Source organism: Onychostruthus taczanowskii, unplaced genomic scaffold (genome assembly GCF_017590055.1).
Source record: "Onychostruthus taczanowskii isolate IOZ18803 unplaced genomic scaffold, ASM1759005v1 scaffold19, whole genome shotgun sequence".
NCBI classification, from domain to species: domain Eukaryota; kingdom Metazoa; phylum Chordata; class Aves; order Passeriformes; family Passeridae; genus Onychostruthus; species Onychostruthus taczanowskii.
The window spans coordinates 4,242,198-4,264,522 of record NW_024499128.1 but is presented as its reverse complement, the minus strand read 5'-3'; the positions used below and the strand labels follow the sequence as shown (position 1 = coordinate 4,264,522).

At 39.5% G+C, this 22,325-nt stretch overlaps 1 protein-coding gene across 1 annotated transcript; it reads left to right on the top strand.

Annotated features, from left to right (window-relative positions):
- The first annotated feature begins 4,081 nt into the window (after positions 1 to 4,081).
- On the top strand, positions 4,082 to 19,482 carry ERCC4 (ERCC excision repair 4, endonuclease catalytic subunit). Its single transcript, XM_041401902.1, has 11 exons — positions 4,082 to 4,277; positions 5,967 to 6,147; positions 8,878 to 9,073; positions 10,428 to 10,635; positions 11,727 to 11,907; positions 12,256 to 12,390; positions 12,963 to 13,073; positions 14,201 to 14,792; positions 15,436 to 15,528; positions 16,155 to 16,267; positions 17,317 to 19,482. Exons 1-11 carry the CDS (start codon positions 4,104 to 4,106, stop codon positions 18,048 to 18,050), a joined length of 2,718 nt encoding a protein of 905 aa, XP_041257836.1. The 5' UTR covers positions 4,082 to 4,103; the 3' UTR covers positions 18,051 to 19,482.
- Positions 19,483 to 22,325: the final 2,843 nt, after the last annotated feature.

Here is a 22,325-nt window from a genome sequence, read left to right as displayed (position 1 = left end):
TAAAGTATTAAAAAGTGGCAGGAAAATTGACACTTCTAATAATGCTCATAACATTATATTGTCACAATATTTTTTTCTCATTCAGGATCAGAAAAAAAAAAATCTTCAACTAAAATTGGAAAAAGCAGATTTGTATTGACACTACCACACAACAACTCTACACTGGTCACAATGATGCAAATGTTCCCCATTGCACCATCCACTGCTTCTGCTTTTGTTAATAACAAAGCAGGTTATTTGTAAATTACCTCTATTAAATGAGCAGCTGAACATCATTGAGTGAATATGTCCATGGCCCTCAGAAATGTGAGAGACTTGAACACATGTGTTAAAACATTTCATCTGAATCTATCAATAAAGAAACTTCTTTGGATGTCACGATTTCTTCAACTACAAATTATTAAGTAGGATAGTCTACACAGTCACCACGTATTTATATAAGATGCAGAAAGAGAGGGGGGAAAAGTCAAAATTAAGGGTATTCAGGATACTGAAGTGCAAACTATCTGTATGTATCCTTGAAGTTTTAAACTTAGCTTTGTAATTGTGGAGAAAAAAACACCCTGTGGAAATCATTAACAGCTAATTCAGAGTTTACTTAAGACAAATGATACTGAAGACACTGCTGCCACTGGTATGGCAATGACACCTAAGGGGAAACAAAAGGGGAAGTTGGGAATTCCAGGGTCTCCTGGTCTGGCAGAGCCAGAGCACGATGAGGACTCACCTTTCCCTTACTAATGTTCCCTATCCATCAGACCACAGCCCAAATCAGCTCTTTTATTGCAGTTCATTTTTTACTCAGCAAAAACATGTCATATCTAACTTTTACAATAGCCTCATTGAAAAAGAATAATTAGGTTTTCTTTTATAGGGGTAATATTTTTTAACTTATAAAGAATGTTCTATGTAGAGTGCTGGAGAAAAATCTATTTCAGCCAATTAAAGATGACAGAAAGTGCCCCCCTCTCAACACTACCAATTCTAAGAATATGAATAAATGTGGCTGAAACACAGGTTCTAATAAAATTCCAGATTTTCCCATTTCCATTGTGTACTTAAAAGACAAATACCAATATTTCTAAATCCAAACAACAAAGCAAATCAAAGACACAATTAAAAAAACCCATAGAGTTGGCAATCTTACCATGTTTTTACAGCTGAAAAGATGGAATTTTATTTAAATACAAAAGTTTTATGTAAGTTATTTAAATATTGTTTTTCTTCTCACAGGGAGTCCTCTTGAGCTCTTTACATGACCAGTAATAAAAGTTTATGGATATGGCACAAAAGACCCATTACTGCCTTCAGACAACACTGCTGTCATTACCCAAATGAGCAGACTAATGACTTAGTCATGATTTTAGCATTTTCCTTTCACAGTAATGAGAAATAACTTGTAAACATTAAAATTTAAAAACAAATTAGTTGTCAAAAGTGTATCATAAAGACTACCATTAACATTGCTGATCCAAATAACAAGGAGTGAGCCAAACACTAATCCTCTCTCCAGGGATTTGTTCTATTGCACTAGCAGGCAATTAACCTGACTTTCATTTGGTGTTGATATGATAAAATAAATAGATCTGTTAATGCATTGTTAAAATACACAAGTAAATGTCTTCCTTGGGAGGTTGATAATGGGCTGTACTGATCATCTCATATCATCTATCAGTTTGAAAGTAACTTATAATTTGTGTGTGCTTACTATTTTATATGGAATGAAATTCTGGATTTTACATAAAAAACATGTTTAAAATTAAAAACAAACCTTGACTCTTGGATATAGAATTGTGTTCATGCACTTCCCTGAATAACATTCTCCCAGCCTATTATTCCCAATTTTACAATTAAATAGCTGATTCTTAGCTAATTCTTAGACAAATTTTATTTATCTTGCTCCTATTCAGGTTATTTCTTGTGTGTTTATGAATTTTCTTTTCAATATTAATCTAGTGTTTTGCAAAGAAAAATTGCACAAAAACAAATTGCAAGATTTAGGCCTAAATTCTGGTCTCCTAAGGTAAGAAATGACAGCCCTCTGCTGGCTAATAAATATGTACCCACAAGAAGAACATCTCACAATAGCTTTGCATTGATAAAACATTTAGCCCAAGTAAAAATTTATAAAAATATATACAGTAAAAATAAAATTGTAATACAGGGATGCCAGAAATATTTTATCTGGACAATTAGGAAACATTCTGTCTGCTTCCTGTAGGAAACAGTAGGGCAAGGAAATGGCTGAATCCTGAATTATATGGACAATTCTGTAGGATTCTGAAATTCCTCAAGAAGTAACCTTATTGGGCTTCAGTTTTCCATACAGTATTCAAAAACAGCAATAAATGTTAATGGCAATCATTGTGTTACTGTGTAAGGCTTTGTTTTGTTCAATTAAATGACCTGCAGTCCACAAAAATGAAAACTTGTAAAAAAAAAAAACTGATTTTCTGATATTTTTATGGTCTTATATAAGTTTTAAATGCAAACATCAGAAAGCTTATTAGCAGGCAGAAAAAAAGTGAGAATCAAAGCATGGTATTTGCTACAACAGTCAGCAATGTGATCCAGCTTGCAAAGAAAAAATTGTTTAGGTATCAGAATAAAATTTCATAAACATGAAATGTGCATGAGAAAAATCAAGACTAGTTCCCATATTTTATTAATTTTTGCCTGTTTTTAAAGACTTGTTTTCTACTTTGCCCTGAGGACCTGTACTGTGTTTTAAAATACAAAGACATACATTGTAAATAATCCGCATTTTTCCTACATTAATTTAAACAGTTTTTTAGCATAATTCTGACTGTGTGGAAAATTTAGAAATAATGCTTTGCAAAGTGCCTCTTTATTAACTGTGCAGACCGGAACGAGTGTGCAGTAAGGAACATGCTGGCAGTGTACGCTTTATTTTCCCTCATTAGAAAAACACCGAAACCCAAAGGAACCCCCACTGCAGCTGCCCACAGGTGACAGTGTGAAACAAAGAACTGAAAGTGTTTATTTGAATATATCTGACCGTTGACTCAACGCCCTGATAACGGCATTTTACCCAAAGAAGGCATTATTGACAGAGATAACTGCAATCAGCGCCCAGAGTAAATAGAAGTGACGGGAACATTTTGCGCAGGCTCCCGGGACGGAAGGAGCGGGCTGCGCTGGCCCCTGCCCAGCAGCGCGGCACACAAAGCTGGCAGCCTTCCCCTTCCCCTTCCCTTTCCAGAGCGGGATCTTGACCCAGCTGAGCCGGAGCCACCCGGGGGCTCTGAGCAGCCTGGGCCACAGGGAGGTGTCCCTGCCACGGCAGGGCGTGGAACTGGGAGATATGAGCGTCCTTTCCATCCCAAACCCTTCTGTGTTTCCATGGCGCTCGGCTGAATAGCAGGGAAAGTCTGAGGAGAGCCCTGCATTCCCAGCTGTTTCTGAAAGCAGCTCTGAGGAGCGCCTTCACCCCTCCGGACACAAACTGCATTTTGCGCACGGACCGGGCCGGGCGCCACGGAAACGGCGAGGGGCCGATGCCTGGTGAGAGGAGTGCTCAGGAGAGCCTGGGTTTGGTGCTTAAAAAATGCAACTACCCAGCAAAAAATAACGGAATGACAGAATATTCTGAGTAGGCAGGCCCCACAAGAACCATCTATCCAACTCCTGGTTCTGCACAGGACATTCCCACAATCCCGCCCTGTGCCTGAGGGCGGTGTCCAAATGCTCCTGAAGCACTGTCAGTCTTGGGGCCGTGACCACTGCCCTGGGGAGCCTGTTCAGTGCCCACCCTGGGGATGAAAAACCTTTTCCTCCTATCTAACCCAAACGCAAAATGATTGGAAAAGACCGGCTACCTGGCATTAGCACTCGGCACACACTCCCCGCACGGGGAGAAGCGGAGGCTCATCTGGCCGCAGTAGGAGCCCGTGTGCGGGGTCCCGTCCCCGCCCGCAGTGGGTACCCATGAGGGGACGGACATTTCCCTGAGGGACCCTCCTGCCCGCGCGCCTCGGGGCCCCCGCGCGCGGGGCGGGAAACCGCCCGGCCTGGAGGACCGCGCGCGGGCCCGGCAGGGGGCGCTGTCGGGGTGCGCGCGCGTGCGCGGGAGCGGCGCCGCGATGGCGGCGCTGCTGGAGCACGAGAGCCAGATCTTCCTGGAGCTTTTCCACCGCGACGGGCTCGTCGTGTGCGCCCGCGGGCTCGGCATCGACCGCCTGCTGCTGCGCTTCCTGCGCCTCTACTGCGAGCCCGCCAGCCTCGTGCTCGTGCTCAACACCAGCCCCGCCGAGGAGGTGAGGGCAGCTGCCGGCGCCCGCCCCTTCCCCTCCGGCTGCGGCGGGCGCGTCCCGGGGGCGGCCGGCGGCCCTGTCGCTGCCCCGGCCGGCGGAGCGGCTCCCCGGGCTGGTGGGAGGGTGTGCGGGCTCCGCTGAGGGCAGCGCGGCGGGCGGGCTGGGCTCTGGGCACCGGTCCCGGCACGGAACCACGGAACGGGTCGGGTTGGCAGGGAGCACAGTGCCCATCTCTCATTCCCCGCTCAGGCAGGGTCGTTCCAGAGCACACAGCACAGGATTGTGTCCAGACACAATTCTGGAATATTCTGGAATATCTGCAGCGAGGGAGACTCCACAGCCCCTCTGGACAATCTGTCCCAGAGCTCGGTCTCTCACAGGGAAGAAGTTCTTCCTCGTGTTCAGGTGGAACTTCCTGGGCATCAGTTCCTGCCCATCCTCCTGTGCCATTGCTGGCCCCAGGGAGCAGAGCCCGGTCCCTGCTCGGAGCCCTCCCTGCTCACACTGACACACACTGCTGAGGTCTCCTCTCAGCCATCTCCTCTGTGGCTGAACAGCCCCAGCTCCTTCAGCCTTTCCTCACAAGAGAGATGCTCCAGTCCCCTCATTCTCTTTGTCACCCTCTGCTCCCGGAGCTCCGTGTCCCTTTTGTCCTGAGGTGCCCAGAACTGGACCCAGCACTGCAGATGTGCCCCAGCAGGGCTGAGCAGAGGGGCAGGGTCACCTCCCTGCCCTGCTGGCAGTGCTCTTCCTGACACACCCCAGGATACAAGGGCACCGCTGGCTCAGCCTGTTCGCTGACCCTGGGGAACTTTTCAAACCACACACATTTGGGATCAGGGCAGTTGGATTTCTACTCCTGCAGCACAGTGAAGTCCTAGTAACACAGATCACCTACCGCTGACCCTGGGGAACTTTTCAAACCACACACATTTGGGATCAGGGCAGTTGGATTTCTACTCCTGCAGCACAGTGAAGTCCTAGTAACACAGATCACCTAAAACAAGTACATAACTTAAAAGTAACCAGTGAGGAGAAAGGGATGAAACATGCTTGTTGGACTTGATGTGTTTGTCCCTAATTGTACAAAAAAAACCCTGCTCCTTTTTCTCTGGAACCAGGCAAATTTCCCACCATCAGGAAGGGGACATCTTGGGAGACCTTTTATAGCAAGCATAGGTGAATAAAGATCACAGCTGTAGTTTATAAGATTAAGCTTGGTGTATATGATCTACCTGCTGTAGTCATCTCGTGACTATAGGTGATGGCACTAAAAGATGACCTCTTCCCAATTCTCTGTTCTTAAGGCAGTATTAAAATTGCATTTTCTCTGAAAATGAGATATTGAAATATAAGAAAATGTAAGCTCCTTGAAGTGTCAGTTGCTCATTTTTATGTAAGTATTGTCTAGTTACTATTGACTATGTAGATTTTTTTTGATCACCCAGATGAGTTTGAAACTGAAGAATGTGTGTCAAAAAAGAAAAAAATCATAATAATTGTGACTTATTCTAGTATGTTATACTATTGTGTCTTAATTTGTTTTCGACAGCTCCTCAGAATTACTAGAGTATAATAAAGGTATAAAATTACCAGAGTATATAAATTACCAGAGTGAAATAAAGGTGCTTTATGGATCCCTTTCTCTGGATACCACAACAATGTCTTGTGTTTTTATTGTGTTTGGTTTAGGAGTATTTTATTGATCAGCTGAGGTCAGATGGAGTTGTTCATCTCCCTCGACGCGTTACCAATGAAATTGCAAATAATACTCGATATGAATTTTACACACAAGGAGGAGTCATCTTTGCAACAAGTCGGATCCTTGTGGTAGATTTCCTTACTGACAGAATTCCTGCCAATCTCATTACTGGTAAGAGCTTAATGAAATAAAGGTAAGAGTGTTCTGTTTGACAGTACACAAAGCTTAAAAAAATGGTCATATGAAGAATTCTGACGGGTGTTGAGGTTGAAGAATTATTCCCTTTTTTTGCACCCCCTCCAAGACTGAGGTGAAAGAAGCAAATGTCTAGTTCTTTTGTTCCTTTTTTTTGTTTCCTTCTCAATTCATTTCCCTTATTTAATCATACAGTTTAAAAAGGCTTTCAAAGAAGAATAATTGATTACACTTGGTGACATAGTGTCCTGGGGTTGATTGGACACTGGCCTATGATTAAAACAGACTTTAGATGTCGTGCTTTATAAGGCATGCACACTACCTATATTTTTGCATTAACAAATTACTCCTGATGACTTCTCATAAAAAAAAAAAAAAACCTCACTAATCTTTGTATTGACACACTTGGATGCTATGCAAATAGCAGTATTAGGAAGTAATGTTGTTACTGTAATTGTAAAGATTTGGAAAATAGCTTGCAACCTTTTTTTGTAGTTATGTAGAAGCTATACATGGAAGATGTCAGAGTTACCCTTTTGTTCTCATGTTCTGTTTGCCTTCTCCCCCAGCCACTCTTGTTTTTATGTTCCTGTCTAAGCTGGAAACCCTGTTACAGCCTGGAGAGCTGGAAAAAGGGAGCTCTAAGAGCCAGGGATTTAAAAATATTTTACTGTTTTCTAAGTGTTAACATCTTAATTAAATATAGCTGAATATTGTATGCTTACAGGAATGTGAGTTTCTGCTTCAGAAGCTGTATCTCCTTCCTTTTAGTCAAGCTACAGCAAGTTCCACTGTAAAACATTTTGAACACTTTTATGCTGGAGTTGAAGAACACCAGATTTCTAAGTTCAAAAAAAGTGAATAGGTTTTCTAGGCAACCTGTGGTAATTTCTCTTTTTCCCTTGACGTCTTCCTCTTTACCTTTCTACCCAAGAAGAAAAAAAAAAGAAAAGAAGGAATGCAGTGAAGTTTTAAACCTGGTGCTGTCCTATAGTGCCACAGAGCTGTGACAGGTTTTGCATTGCCACCAGAGGTCGGTGTGAGAGCAGCTGCAATCGACTGATGGCTTCATTCCCAGCCTCCCAACACCTGGGTCTGTGTGCCTTGTCAGTGTGTGAGATAGTGCAACAAAATCTTGTAGTAGTGTTTCATGAGGAGATAACAGCAAAAGCCTTCCTAGGTGTTAAAAATGTTGTTTGTAAAATCAGTGTGAATTAACATCTGATGAACTCAAAAATCCGGCTAAATTAAGATAAAAAATTATCACTGCAGTAAAGCAGAATTATTCCTGGTGGTTTTAGCTGAGAAGAAATTATGTACTTGACAGCACAGTGAAACTGATGCAAGTTGGTGTAATAAAAAGTGGCAAGTTGTTTCTACCAAGGCTTGCAGAGCAGGTGTGAACTCCCTTCATAAGCAGATACATGTTGACTAAAAGCAGGAAGGTATTACAATAAACACAGTCTTACTGACCTGTTAGAAATTCTGTTTCTCCTGTCGTGTCCATCTGGGTTCACATATTGAAAAATTTGGAAGGTGTTCAGAGATGATCATTATTATGTACTGAAAAATTTGCTTCATATGACAGGTCTAACAATATCTAGATAGAAAAATACCTTGTAGTGGATTATTTCAGGACTTAATCATGAATGACAAGCAGTTACATGGAAGTCTATTTTCTGGACGCTTTTTCATTTAGCAGGCAAAGGCATGTTAAAATCAATGTCTGGATGCTGAATTGAGGAGACTTGTTACAGAAATTAAATGCTTTGTAAGTTTATTAGCTTATGTAGGCACAAGGTAAGACCTGTGATGTTTGATGTCCTTAGCTTCTGTTTTAGAAAGGCATTTATGGTTCCCCTGGAAGCTGTGAGCAGATACCACATAGGCCTGAATTCAGTAGGGGGAGAGGGAAAATAATGCAATGTGTGCCTTTTAACATGATTAGCATGAGGAAAAAACAAGCCTTGCTTTAGCAGGTCTTGGCTGAGTGAACTGTGAACTCCAGAAATGTTCGCCTCAAACATGTATTAAACTCTTGTTTCATTTCTCTTTATTGAAATGTGCTTGATATGTCTTTTATTCCTATTGCACCCATAGCCATGAAGAAAACTGGTGGTGTACTCATATATTTGATAATACTTGTTGTCCTTGAGTGTGAACATGACTGTCAGATAGAAGAGACAAGCAAAATAAATGTTTTCAGAAGTTCTTTGATTATGCAAACACTTGAACTGTTACCAATGAAAGTTACTTGACAAGTCTGTAATTCCAGAATTTCTCTGAACAGAAGAATTCAACTATCACAACCTCGAACACATCAAACTTGCTTTGTTGTAACAGTGTGTTATGTCATGCATGTGCTTTTCCTGATTTTAAAAGGCTCAAGTTCAAGTTATGCCTCAGGAGTAGAGAATTTTCCTAGCTACTAAGTCCTGCCACTCATGCACAAGCTTTTTTTTTTTTTTTTTTTCTGTTAAAGATACATTATTAACCCAGTTCTGTTACTTGGCAATTTCATGGTACTGAAACTGAGGAGTCACTTGTTTCAACCCCAGAAAGTTTGTTCAGCCTTCATTTTAGAAGACTTAAATTCCTGTATTTAAAACAACAGTAGAAGAATAAGACAGTTGTGAGGGAAAATCTATACAAACCTGGACGTTTCTGTATTTTTTTTTAATTTGATTATCTTTTTTCTTTTGCCAGGCATTTTGGTGTACAAAGCACACAGAATCATTGAGTCCTGTCAGGAAGCGTTCATCTTGCGACTTTATCGCCAGAAGAACAAGCAAGGCTTCATTAAAGCTTTTACAGATAATGCAGTTGCATTTAACACTGGCTTTTGTCATGTGGAAAGAGTGATGAAAAATCTTTTTGTTGGGAAGCTTTATCTGTGGCCAAGGTGAGGCACTTCTTTACTTCACTGGAGAGTTAAACTTAGAGGAAAGATGAAGGATGTTACAGCAGGTTCCTAAGAAAAGGAGGTGTATGCAGTCACACTGCTTCTGTGTTCCCTTCTCTATTCCCAAACAAAATTTTTTTCAGTTTTTGACAGAAGTGGTCTTAAAGATGCTGAATTTCTGAGAGTATTTTTGAAAATGGACTCCAATTGACTGTATTAAGGGAATGAACCTAATGGCAGAGCTCTCCTGTTAGTCAACAGAAATCAAAACAAAAAGTGACATTCTTAACAGTTTAAGAAAAACTTCTCTTACTAAACAAGAGTACTTAAGCCAAGAAATGACAGGAAAACAATCTCTCAGTTCTGCTATTCATGGATGTGTTTGTTTCCAGCTGTTATGAAACTCCATGCACCTCTTTCTACATGTCAGATTATTTTAATCTTCTTACACACGTATCCTGTGTATGAAGAACATTTCTTGTTGACTGTTAAAAAACAAATTGCCAAAATGTGGCATGCAGAGAGTCTTCCAGGAGCAGATCCACAACTGAACTGAACACTCTCTGATGACCCAGTCAGTGCTCTTGCCCTGGGCAGGAGCTCTGCCCATTTGTTCTGTTAGTCCAGGCTGGAATGTGTTTCACTCCTTCTTAGTGAATGGCTCCTCTGCTTTGTAAATCCCTTAACAGTCTTTCAGTATCCCAGGGAAGTAGAAGTGGACATACCTGGGGTAGGAAAGGTTGAGTAGAAGCTCTCTAGATTTCCTTCCTTGACTTCCATGAAAAGGCCTGGGCTGCAGGCTGCAGTAAGGGAGATGTCCGTGGAGTTGCAGAGGTCAGCAGCCATCGGCTTCTCTGAGCCTCCTCCTGTCAGGAACAGTCAGGTGCCATCTCTGGATCTGTGCAGCTGGAGTGGCTCCAAGGACAGGGTTCCAGCAAGGACCTGCAGGCTGTCATTGCAAGCTGGAACATCATAAAATCTGCTGGTGCAGCTGTGTGATTTCAGAGAATTTATGAACCCTTTCGAGTTTCTCCCTTATATGATTTTTTGGGCTTATTTTAATATTTGTTGTGTGTGATGATGATGCAGAATCCAGTGCAGTAATTTTCCATGGATCATTCACCAGCACTGTAGGCTCACATGACTAGAATGACTACAGTCATAATTGTGGAACAGATGGTTTTCCAAGGCTGTTCATAAGATTGCACTCTTCACATCAGTAGAAACTGATTTTGGAATTAACTTAGTTGTTTACATTTTAAAGAATTGTAATTGTAGTTTATACAAACTTTTGAGTAATTCTAAGTCAAATACAACTATCCATGTAAATCTTAAGAAGCTGTTTTTCTCTTAGATTTCATATAGCAGTGCACTCGTTTTTAGAGAAGCATAAACCTGAAGTGGTGGAAATACACGTGGCAATGACCCCTGCTATGCTCGCTATCCAGACTGCAATCCTGGACATTCTGAACGCATGTCTGAAGGAACTCAAACGTTACAACCCAGCTCTGGAAGTAGAAGATCTATCTTTAGAGAATGCTATTGCTAAACCTTTTGACAAGGTAATAATTTTGATTGTTCTGCAGTGTCTAAGTAACCGGATATGGATCTCCAAAGTGCCTGCCATGCAAAGAGAAATGTTATTTGCAAAATAGATAACCAGCAGCAGCTGAGTGTTCTCCCATGACATGTTTATTACTGGTACAAGGGAATGTAATGTTGATGTGACAGTTGCCAGTAGGGTTTTTGATGTATTGCTGTTATTGTTCTTCCTTCATTTCCAAAGTTCCAGGAGTAAAAACACCCCAATTCATGGTTATAATAGTAATTGTTGCTACTGTTATTAAAAAGACAGCTGCAACTTCATCTCAGAGTACTTTGGAGATAAGTATCAGTAATTGCCATACACATACTCCCCTTTTCCTTTTCAATATCTTGCTTGTGTTTTTTATTTTCTCTAGTAGGAGAAGCAGTGTATGTAATAGACAATGTGCACATGCATGCATCTGCTGTATCTTTGATCATTATGTATGTCAATAGCTTTGTGTTCACTGTTATTTTTGACAGATTTGCAATGTGTGGTACACACATGCTTTTGTTAGGGTGAAATCAGCTGTCATAGTGCAACACAGTTATTGGTTAACTGTGATTTAATCTAAATGGAAGGCCTTCTGTACTTTAAATATTTGAAGGTTCTTTCTTGGGCTCTAAAAGTTGCTCATCTTCATGATACCTATCTTGATTTTGGAAACTACATGACTTTATAATGGTTTTTTCTGTACCTAAGTAAAGGACACTAGATACTAAATACAACAGGCCAGTACCAGTAAAATAAGGGTGTTTTTTTATAATTTTTCCAGTATTTTGCTATTAGATGGAAATGAAAAAATTTACTGATAGCATTAAATTATATATGTCTGCTAATTGCTGAAATGTGTTTCATAAAGACATCTATATTATGTTAACTTTGCTAAAATATGCTAACTTATATCAAAACAAATATCTCACCAGTACATATTTATTTTGGTATCTGTAATAACTTTGGGAAACCAGAGTGTTTCCTGTAAAGTTAAAGTGCTTTCTCAGCTTGGTTAGAAGCTATAATGCAATACTGTATGTTTGACACTCCAAACTTTCCAATTTTAATTTCCAGACAATACGTCACTATCTAGATCCTCTCTGGCATCAGCTTGGAGCTAAGACAAAGTCTTTGGTCCAGGATTTGAAGATCCTACGCACTTTGTTACTGTATCTAACCCAGTATGATTGTGTTACTTTCCTTAATCTCCTGGAGTCACTGAAAGCAAGTGAAAAAGCTTTTGGTGAGAATTCAGGTAAACACGGAATAACCATACAAGTTAATGCATGAAACGGTGCAATGTTGATGTTTTTAATTATCGTTCCCAAACATATGAAGGTATCTAATTAGGTTTTACACAACCAGCCATAAGGACGTAGGATTTTATTGACAGATACTTCTTTCATCTTCCCACTTAACTGCTGTTACTTAACAGTGTGAGATTTGCATCACATTTCTGTCTTTTATTAAGCTGGTGATTACACAGCAAGCAGGTAGGGCAGGTATTCCAGCTGAAGATCTGGGGCTTTTATTGCAGAGGGCTGGAACACATGCACATTGCAGATGTCAAACTACTACTGCTTCCTTCTCATTTCCTCCCCAGGCTGGCTGTTCCTTGACTCCAGTACTTCAATGTTTGTGAATGCTCGAGCTCGAGTTTATCGCATTGCAGATGAGAAACTGAATCAGAAAGGCAAAGGCTCAGGCTCTGAAAAACGTGATGTAAAGAAGGAAAATGGTACTGATCATTCCTAATTTTAAGTTTAAGAGTGTCACACGATTCCAAGTGCTTTGCATGTTATTACTTGTAGTCTGGTTCCCTGCATGAACTTCCACAGCTCAGGATCTCAGTCTGTTAGCTGGGATAAACTGAGATATAATCTTAGTTCCAAAAGCATATGATAAACGACATAAAAGAGTTGCAAAGTAGGGGATTCTCCTAAGCTTGCTCAGCTGATCACTGGAAGAGCTTTTGTGGAATTGTTCTTGCATTCCGTTGATGTTTAGCTTCATCTTTATTATCGTACGTGAAAGAGTAGGAGGCTGTGGTTGCTTTTATTAAAAAATATATTCAGGAGATTCAGAACTGAAGAATGAGTGAATACTTCAGTGTTTTGCTTCACTAAAGCATTTATCTCCATTTTTAAATTTAAGTGTTCTCCACCGTATTAGCATAACAAGTTGCATAGGTAGGTTGTTGAATATCATATGTGCCAACAACCACCACACTATTGACATCTAACCACTGATTTAAAGTCTGAAGGATATTTTGCCTCAAGAGCTGCTATGTTCAATCTTACTTTGTTTCAGAACTGAAAAGGGAACTGGTTCTAGAAAGTAACCCAAAATGGGAAGCTTTGAGAGAAGTGCTGAAAGAGATTGAAAATGAGAATAAGAACAGTGACAACCTTGGTGGTCCAGGTGAGAGAATACTAAATTATGCAAGTTTTCCAGGAATTCTACTGGTTTGTACTTCTACTTGACCCTAGACAGAAGCAGCTAACTGTTTTCTGTAGTTTTATCAAAGAGCTGGTTTAAATTTAGTAATTTGTGGCCTCAAGAAGAGGAATTTATGTACATAAACTATGTAAAATTAAGCTCTTATTAGGTCTTGCTCTAAAAGAGAAATGCTGTTCCTACAATGCAATACTTTTTAGGACAGAACATGAATTATTCTGAAAAAATATTTTAGGTTACATTTCAGTAGTGTACGGATACCTTGGTTCCAAGCCAAATAAAACAGATGTGGAGATTTATAACGATCAAGGTACCATTCACTCATTTCTGAAGTTTGGGTTCAAAACAAAAATAGGGGTTCTGTCTTACACCCTTTCTAACTTGCACATTCTTCTCATGCACCTAAAAATTTGCTTTGCATGGGTTGCTTATAAATGAGGTAGAGATTAGGAGGCAGGGAAGAGAGTCTAACTGCTTTGCTGCCTTTCCTATTTTAGGGCTTTTCATTCCCTTAAAATTTAGCAAGTTTTATTTTAGGAAATAGTAAGGGTAAAAAAGTGCTCTTTTCTCCCACCCACAGTGTTCTGACTCTGGGTAAGAACTGGCTCTCTCTCCTAGTGTTGTAGGAGTTTATCTGAGTCAGCTTGCAGAGAATTATTACTCACAAATGTCAATAATACTGTGTGAAACATGTGTTCTGTAGACTCTCTAACACAGCTGACAAATTAGAATGGTCTAAATTAAGTTCTCTCTTATTCCACATCTTAAAAATGAGTAGTTTCTTGAGTGTGTTTCAACACACACTGTACTTGCCTCATTTCCAATGGTCAGAAGGAAAACTTTATGAATTTAGATATTGTAAGAAAAAGGAATGTTGAACTTCAATTAATCTACTCTAATTTCATTTGGGATAAAAAGCCGTGCAATTTAGATTCTCTCAGAGTCCAAAGCAGCTGTGACAGCCGAATGTCAAGGCATTTGGCAGGCACAGTGCTTGGATCAGTGCAAGCCATTGGCTCGGGAGGTGCTTGTAGCTGGATAAGAAGCACAGCATTACAGGCTGTAAACATGGTATTGTTTCTTGACTGCAGGGCAAGTGCTCATTTGTGCCAGTGATGACCGAGCCTGTGCACAGCTCAGGGAGTATATTATTGGTGGAGCAGAAGCTTTTTTAACAAGGCTATATAACAAAACCTTCGGAAAGGACGAGAAAGCTGGAGAAGTGTGGATTATGGACAGAAAAGCCCTCAAGTCCAAAGGAAATGCCAAACCAGACACGGGGCCTCAAGCAAAAAAAGCCAAACTGACAGCTTCTTCAAAACAAAATAAACAGAAGAAGCAGCAAGACCGGACTCTAATCCAAATGATAGGGAAAACTGAGGAGGAAAAGAGAGAGGAGGTCGAGGTGGAAGACAACAAAGAATTAAGTGGTAGCCAAGAAGGCAACACTGAAGAAATGATTCCTGAAGATTTTGATTTGAACTTGCCCTCAGATTGTTACTATGGGATTTTCAAGGACCCACTGACGATTATCCACCCGCTGCAGGGGTGTGGGGATCCCTACGCGCTCACTCGGGTGCTGCACGAAGTAGAACCCAGATATGTTGTGTTGTATGATGCAGAGCTCACTTTTGTTAGGCAGCTGGAAATCTACAAGGCAAGCAGGCCTGGGAAGCCTTTGAGGCAAGTTGACTTGGCCAGGGTAATTCTAGTCTGAAAAGATCAAATTTGAAGTGCACTGTCAACAGTCAATGCAGTACACGCTGCTGTTCATTTTCATTAGCTACCTTCCAGTTCCTGTTGAGCCCTTAAGTTTAAACAAAAGCAGAATGTCTGGTGTAACCAAAAGATAATTTTTACTTTCCAGCAGGTGTTTAGTCCCTTAACAGCAGAAGCATATATGTACAAAAAAATAAACAATTCCAAGATATTTGCTTCAATGATTTTAGTGACAGTAGCTCATTTTCAGGTGGTGTAGTCTCTTTTTAAACCATCTCTGAGGTTATGATTTTTAAAGAAAAGTATTTATTTTGGGTTTAATTAATTTTCATATTTCCTGATGTTCATCATGCTGAAGACCAGTAATTCAGAAACTGTAACAGAGAAACAAGTACAGGAAACACAATAAAGAAAATTAGTGTTTGCAAATTTGCATTTGCTGACAGAAAGATCACCACAATGGGTATATGTATTTAATACATCTGGAAATTGCAAAACTAACTTGTCAGGCATTTACTGCTACTAACCTTAAATTTATTGGTTGTGAATTTTTTTAACTTAATACAAAGTTTTGTGACCTCTTTTTTTTTCTCTTTCATACTTACAGAGTTTATTTCCTCATATATGGGGGCTCCACAGAAGAGCAGCGCTACCTCACAGCTCTGAGGAAAGAGAAGGAGGCCTTCGAAAAACTCATTCGGTAACAGTTTGACTGCCTTTCTCATTAGTGTTTCATGTAATTCCCTAATATGCTTACATTTTAAATAGGCTGAAGTTCTTAACTGTGTGAAGGCTTTCAATAAACATCTAATTCAATTCTTTGTCAGATGTAAAGACTACTTTCCTATTGAAAATCACCAAAAGGTCAAAACTTTCCTTTTCAAAGCACCTGGTATTTTGTTTAATAATTTTAGCAGGATTTAATATTAACATAAAGGCTAACTAGCATCACTTGAATTTCTTCCTAATTGTCTATGAAGTTCATTTGTGTAATTGTGTTTTTGCAGGTAACATTTCTTGTAAGATAATTTCTAAAGCTTTTATAGCCTAAGTTAGTTGAGGAAACAAAACATCTCCTTAGACTGTATAAGACAGTATTTTTACTGACAGAGCCGCCTCAGCAGGTTACAGTGCTATTACTAGTCATTAGTTCCTTTGTAAAAGGAAAAACCTAGAAAAACTCAGTAAATTGCATTTCTGATCGGGGTTACATTTGGTATTAAACGATATATAATTTTACATCTGGATGAAGGGTATTGAAGTATTTCAATCTTCTTTACTCATGTATTTGCAGTTCTTAGTGTGTGTTTGTTTGTGGTTCCTCAGAGAGAAGGCCAGCATGGTTGTTCCTGAAGAAAGAGAAGGAAGAGATGAAACAAACTTAGTCCTCCTCAGAGACGCTAGACCTGCCTCTGTCCCTGCTGACACACGCAAAGCAGGTGAGCAGCTCCTAGGTCAGGCTTGCAGCCCAGAACTTTCCAAAAGTCCCATAACTATTGCACTTTAAATCCCCCTCAAACATCTGGGGCAGAGACACGTTGTACATTGGCTCTGCAGTCTTTCTGCTAAAGAAACATCATTTCCCAGTGACAATGAACTGTGGTTTTCTTCGAAAATACAGGTTAATGAAGTATTTGACCATTAAGACGGATACCATTTGGATTGTTCCTAGTCAGATTGTTGGTTGTGAGGCTGTCTCATGCTGCTTGTAGGAAGAGAAATTAAAGCATACAAGCTGAAGTCTACAGATGGTCAAAGGCAGTGTTGTCCTTGAGCTAGTAAATGTTGGGGATTTTTTTCGTCTTGACGAAACCTGCTGCCTGGGTAAACAACTGCACATTGTGGGTTTGATCACTTCCTTTGTAATAAAGCGTCCTTTTTCTTTTGTTGCAATTCTAACCATATTTTTGTTCTTTTCCTCTGACAGTTACGCTGTTCCTCTGCCTGTTTTTCTTTACTGTTGTTTCTGAAATCCTGCTCTCCTTTGCCATATGCTCTCTAATCTTTGCTATTACGTCTTTGTGGCCTTGGTGCTGCAGTCTCTTTTATGTGTCCTGCAGATCTGTAGAGCACAACACATAATTCCCACAATAAAGTGCTTTATTTCTGTAGGAAACAGCTGGAAATAAAAGGGATCAGCTTCATTATCTTGTTTTGCAGGCAGTCTTCTAAAAATTCCCCTGATTCATTTAAATAATTTTCATCTACAGCTTAATGTATTTCATTGTCACCTCTACAAAGCTTTCAGCAAGTAGTGTGGCAGTTCTATCAAGCTGCAGAGCATTCTCCATAAACTACAGTATACATTTAGGCAAGTAATTTTTTTTCTCTAACAGTTAAAAATCAAATGATTTATTGTACTGCTGAATTTGAGGTATAACTTAAGATGAGAAGTCCATCCATTGCAGAAGCCTTGGCAGCACACAGGAAAACAACCAGAGCAGGAGGTGCCAATTATGGGAATAACTGTGTTTATTTTGCTCTTCAGGTGGACAGGAACAGAAGGGTGTTCAGCAAACCATAATCGTGGATATGCGGGAATTCCGTAGCGAGCTTCCATCACTGATCCACCGCCGAGGGATCGACATTGAGCCTGTGACCTTGGAAGTTGGGGATTATATTCTCACCCCTGACATCTGTGTGGAGCGGAAGAGCATCAGCGATCTGATTGGTTCCTTGAACAACGGCAGGCTGTACACGCAGTGCGTGTCCATGTGCCGCTACTACAAGCGGCCAGTTCTCCTCATTGAATTTGATCCTAACAAATCCTTCTCCTTGATCCCACGAGGCTCTTTACAGCCAGAAATTTCCAGCAATGATGTTACTTCTAAACTAACCCTTCTCACACTGCACTTCCCAAAGTTACGAATCCTGTGGTGTCCCTCTCCCCACGCTACTGCTGAACTCTTTGAAGAGTTGAAACAAAATCGTCCCCAACCCGATGCAGAAACAGCGATGGCCATCACCGCAGATTCCGAAACTCTCCCCGAGTCAGACAAGTACAACCCTGGGCCTCAGGACTTCCTGCTAAAAATGCCAGGGGTTAATGCAAAGAACTGCCGTGCCTTAATGACCCACGTTAAAAGCATCGCAGAGCTGGTGACACTGTCCAAGGACGAGCTATCCAAGATTTTGGGTAATGCTGCCAATGCCACACAACTCTTCGACTTTATTCACCTGACCTATGCAGAGGCATTAGCCAAAGGAAAAAGCAAAAGATGACTCATGAGATTGTTCAACACACAGCACAGATAATCTTTTCTGGCACAGTACTTTGGCAAATACATGAAATATTTTAATAAATGCCCCTCTAAGATAACTGGCTGTTTCTTGCTAATGGTATATCAGTTTTAATAGGTGAGTTAATTATTACTGAAGGCAAGTTTCAAGAGGAAAAATTACTTTTAATAGAGAAATGTGAATTATTTTTATTCTTTTTAAAGCACTTTAATTAATTCTATAATACCGCTGAATTAACTAAATGAAGTTTTTCACCAAGACCATAAGAATTAAGTGCTAAGACTAACTGATAAAGGTGTTTTCTTGTGAAAGTTATGATGTCTTGTTCAAGCTAAAAATGTGCTGTGTTTTGTTTAGTCTGGGTGACCTGCTGCATGATACAGCACTGCTTTTGCCATTTTTAATGTCTCACTCTCCAGCAACTGCCACTTTTTGATTGACGGTGATGAAGCTATTTGAAACACCTTGTGGTCTTTGCTCAGGAGTGTGTTTAGACTATACTGGGACTGAATCCTGATTTTCAGAACGTGACCATAAGTCTTTGTCACAGTAAAATCCATTTGTATGCTATGCTCTACATTTTGCTTACCTTGCTACCAGTTACACTTTTTACCATTCCAAAGCCAGTACAGCTCTGTCTTTCTAGATTTTGCAAAGCGCTTTCCTTTGGTCTAACTGGGTAGAGAGTCTGTGGTGCCACAGGTGCAACTTAATTTTAAGTGTGCCTTACTTATACTTTTAAAGAGGCTTTACTCAGTTTTGATAGCTCTTTCACTTGAAAATGAAAAATCTGGGTATACCATTGGCACTGTTCCTTTATACCAAAGAATATTTCCTCTTGTATAATGTAGTCCTTTTCTAAGCAAGGTTTTCCAAAAGTGTTAAAAGTTCTTCCAATATTGGCTTCTTTTCTGTCCTATTGCTCTTGTATTTTTATGTCCCAAATCAACTGTCTGTCAATAAACTCAGCAAAGCCATTGTCATGTAGAAGATAATACTTTTAGTGTTTTGTGTAGCATAAAAGAGGGAAATGTTTGTGAATATATGCATTGTTAAATTATATATTCTACACTGAACTTTGATACAACTGTGTAACAAACTGCCATTGCCAAAAGGGTTGGTCCAGTGTTACTCCATGCTAATGTATTTACATTTGCTATTTACAAAACCTTTATCTATGACTTGTACATGTATTTATATGATTCTAATGGGAACAACAGACCAATATTATCTCCTTCATGAAAGGAGAAAATATTTTTTGTGTTCAGGTTTGGTAAAAACTGTACTGTGCACTTTCAGGTAAAATGTTTAGTGTACTTTTTAAAGTGTGACTTATGAATTGTTAACTTTAATCTATGGTTGAGCTATGACAAATTTCCAAGGGAACATTTTTCTGCAGATGCAAATTTTAGTATTAAATACACCCATAATAAGATTAAAATTTGTTCATTATCTTGTTTTTCGTTTGGCTGTATTGATATCAAAACATTTTTCTTTTTAGTGTGTGGTTTACAATCCAGATCCTAGGGTTTCTATTACCCTAGATTCTATTTAATATGAGAAGAAGCCTTTCCATTTTGACTTTTGCTTATTCAAACTAACGTTGTCAGATGTGCAGAGGCTTTTCTGGGAGCAGCTAGACTGATTGCTTTCAAAATTTAAATGCAAGCTAGTTGACCAGAAATCCACATAGTTTATAAAATATGTAGCTATGCTGTTAAAAACAGTGACTCTTTTGGACTTTTGGAAAGTGGAAATATTTAGGTGGGAGGATTGTTGTGATTTCTCATTTGCAGAGTGATAGTGCAACCACAAATACCTTAATTTTTCAGAATTAAAATATTTGTCACTAAAGATTTCCTTAGCCAGGTTTCCCATTCTGACTGTAGAATAGAATCCAAAAGCAAACATCTGCCAAAAAGAATTATTAAATTGATACATTACTTATATGCCAAACAGCATAAAGAAATGTAACTGAGTATCATTAAAGACACTTGTCCTGTTTCCAATATTTCAGGCTCCATGAGCTGGGTTTACTATCCTTTTCTAAGGACCATTTTAGGATAAAGTTCTCCTTAGCCCTTACTCCAAGATAACCAAAATTAAATTAATATTCAGTTGATTTGTTTTGTAAAAGATGTGATTTTAAGAAATGCAAATAGGGTCAGAAACCAGAAAGTTCAGAAACCATTGCTCCAGCATTTTGTAATACTTTGTCATTATAACTCTTTTCCTATGTTCATTCTTCATCTAGTAGCAAGAATTTTGGATATTTGCAGAATCAAACTAAGAATTAACCCTTAGGTACCTTCTTGCATTGAAAATACACTTACCAATAGTATCTTCACCTACTTAATTCACATGTCTTGGTAAAGTTTTACAAGGAAATACTCAAATGTTATGTTTCAGTGCCATTTTTTATTTTGAGTACAAAATATTAGGAACTCATCTCCCAGACTTTTCAATACAAAGTGGCTGACCATTTTTTAATTTGAGTTTTGATCTGTATTTTGAAAGCTTCTCCTCAATAAATTAAAGGGAAGAAATAACCTCTGTCACAGTCTTGGAAACAGGGAAGAATTATTCAGTAGCTTGGCTGGCCAAGATTTAGCTGAGAGATGAATTCTTACTGAAGTTAGTGAGGGTAACCAGGGCTGCTACACTGCTCTGGTGATTTGTTGTCTAAACAGAAGATGTTGCTGCAATATGTCAAAATGGGCCTGTGTATATAGTAATTTTAGTGTCATTTTTTTTTAAAGCATGACAAAGTTACCTTAATCCACAACTGCTCTAAAGCAGTCCTCCTAGAAATATTTAATCAGGGCTAAATAGATACCATTGTATCTTTTACCCTAGTTCTGTCTGTGAGTGCTTCCCTCTGTAAATTAGTTTTCATTTCTAGGGTCCTCAGTTCCTCATTGTTACTTCTTTTTCTTTCACCTTGATGTGCTCTCAAAGAGCAGGAGCCTGGAGTTATTAAACAGCTAACACGGTTTCCAAGCTGGCATTATTAGTCAGCAATGCAATCTTGTTCTTGCATTCTCAGCTTCTTCCTCAGCTCTCAGCATGGCACTTAGACCATTCTTATTTTTATTCTTTCTTGTTTAGGAAAACACAGCGACTACATGGCAAAACTTTTTGGAACTGACTTGCCTTTTTAAATGTAGCCTTTCTCATCTAAGTTCAGATCACAATCAATAGTCAAAGTAAAACCACATGTAACTCTTCCTGCTTATGAGATGCTAAGGTTTACCATGAGCTAGGCCCAGAGTTTCAGAAACTTTTAAGTTGGGACTACTGATTAAATTATTTTAGCCAGGAGCCAGAGAGTATATTTATAATTTTGAGGGTAGAATTTTCATAACCACTACTAAATCTATCATATTTGTATAATAAATATATAAGGGTTTTATTTTAAAATACCATTCGTATATTTAACTTCACTTTGATAAATAGTTCAATGAATTCAAATTTCATCTATCCAAACTCAGAAAACTTGGAATTTTACATAAGTGAATTAGCAAGAAAAGAAACAAACTCCCACCTGTAAATTCAGTGCAATATCTCTGGTTTCTGTCTCCTTAGTGTGGGCAACTATTAGCTGTTGCCCACAGAAACATGCTAACCTTCAAATTTTGAGCACATAAAAACCATCTCCCAAGTGATTCAAAGCCCAGGAGTTTTCCCAGTGAAATTGGCACATGAAGCCTAAACTTGACAAGGCTGCATTTCAGCCCCCTAAAAATAGGCAGCATAGTTCTAATCTGAGCTCTTTGCGTAGAGCCCTGCAGTTCCATCAGGATACACAGTGGGACATGTGCATTATCCCTCCTCTGAACATCCTCTTGGGTGAATGGAATGTCCCAGCACTGTCCCAGCTGTGCAGCTGCAGTGGAGATCTGTGTGTCCTGTACTCACAGCATCATTTAGCACTGAATTAAGTAACATTTTACAGCTTCTTCATCACTTTTTTCTTGTGAAAATGTAAACTCTTGTGAATTTACTTTATTCTCAGATTCTCCATTCAACTTTTATCTTTTTTTCTATTTTTCCTCTGGAATTTTCTGATTTATTTCTTTTTTACATCTCTTATCCTAACCATGACTGTCTGTATGCTTGTCCTTTTGTTTCCCTTCAAGAATGCTGTTTAAATATTGCAGCAATTTGTGATGTCTGTTGAGCACAAATAACACTGAATTCTTTGCAAGACTGGCTGCACTGGAGCCTTGTCCAGTACTTATTATCAAGGGGATTACA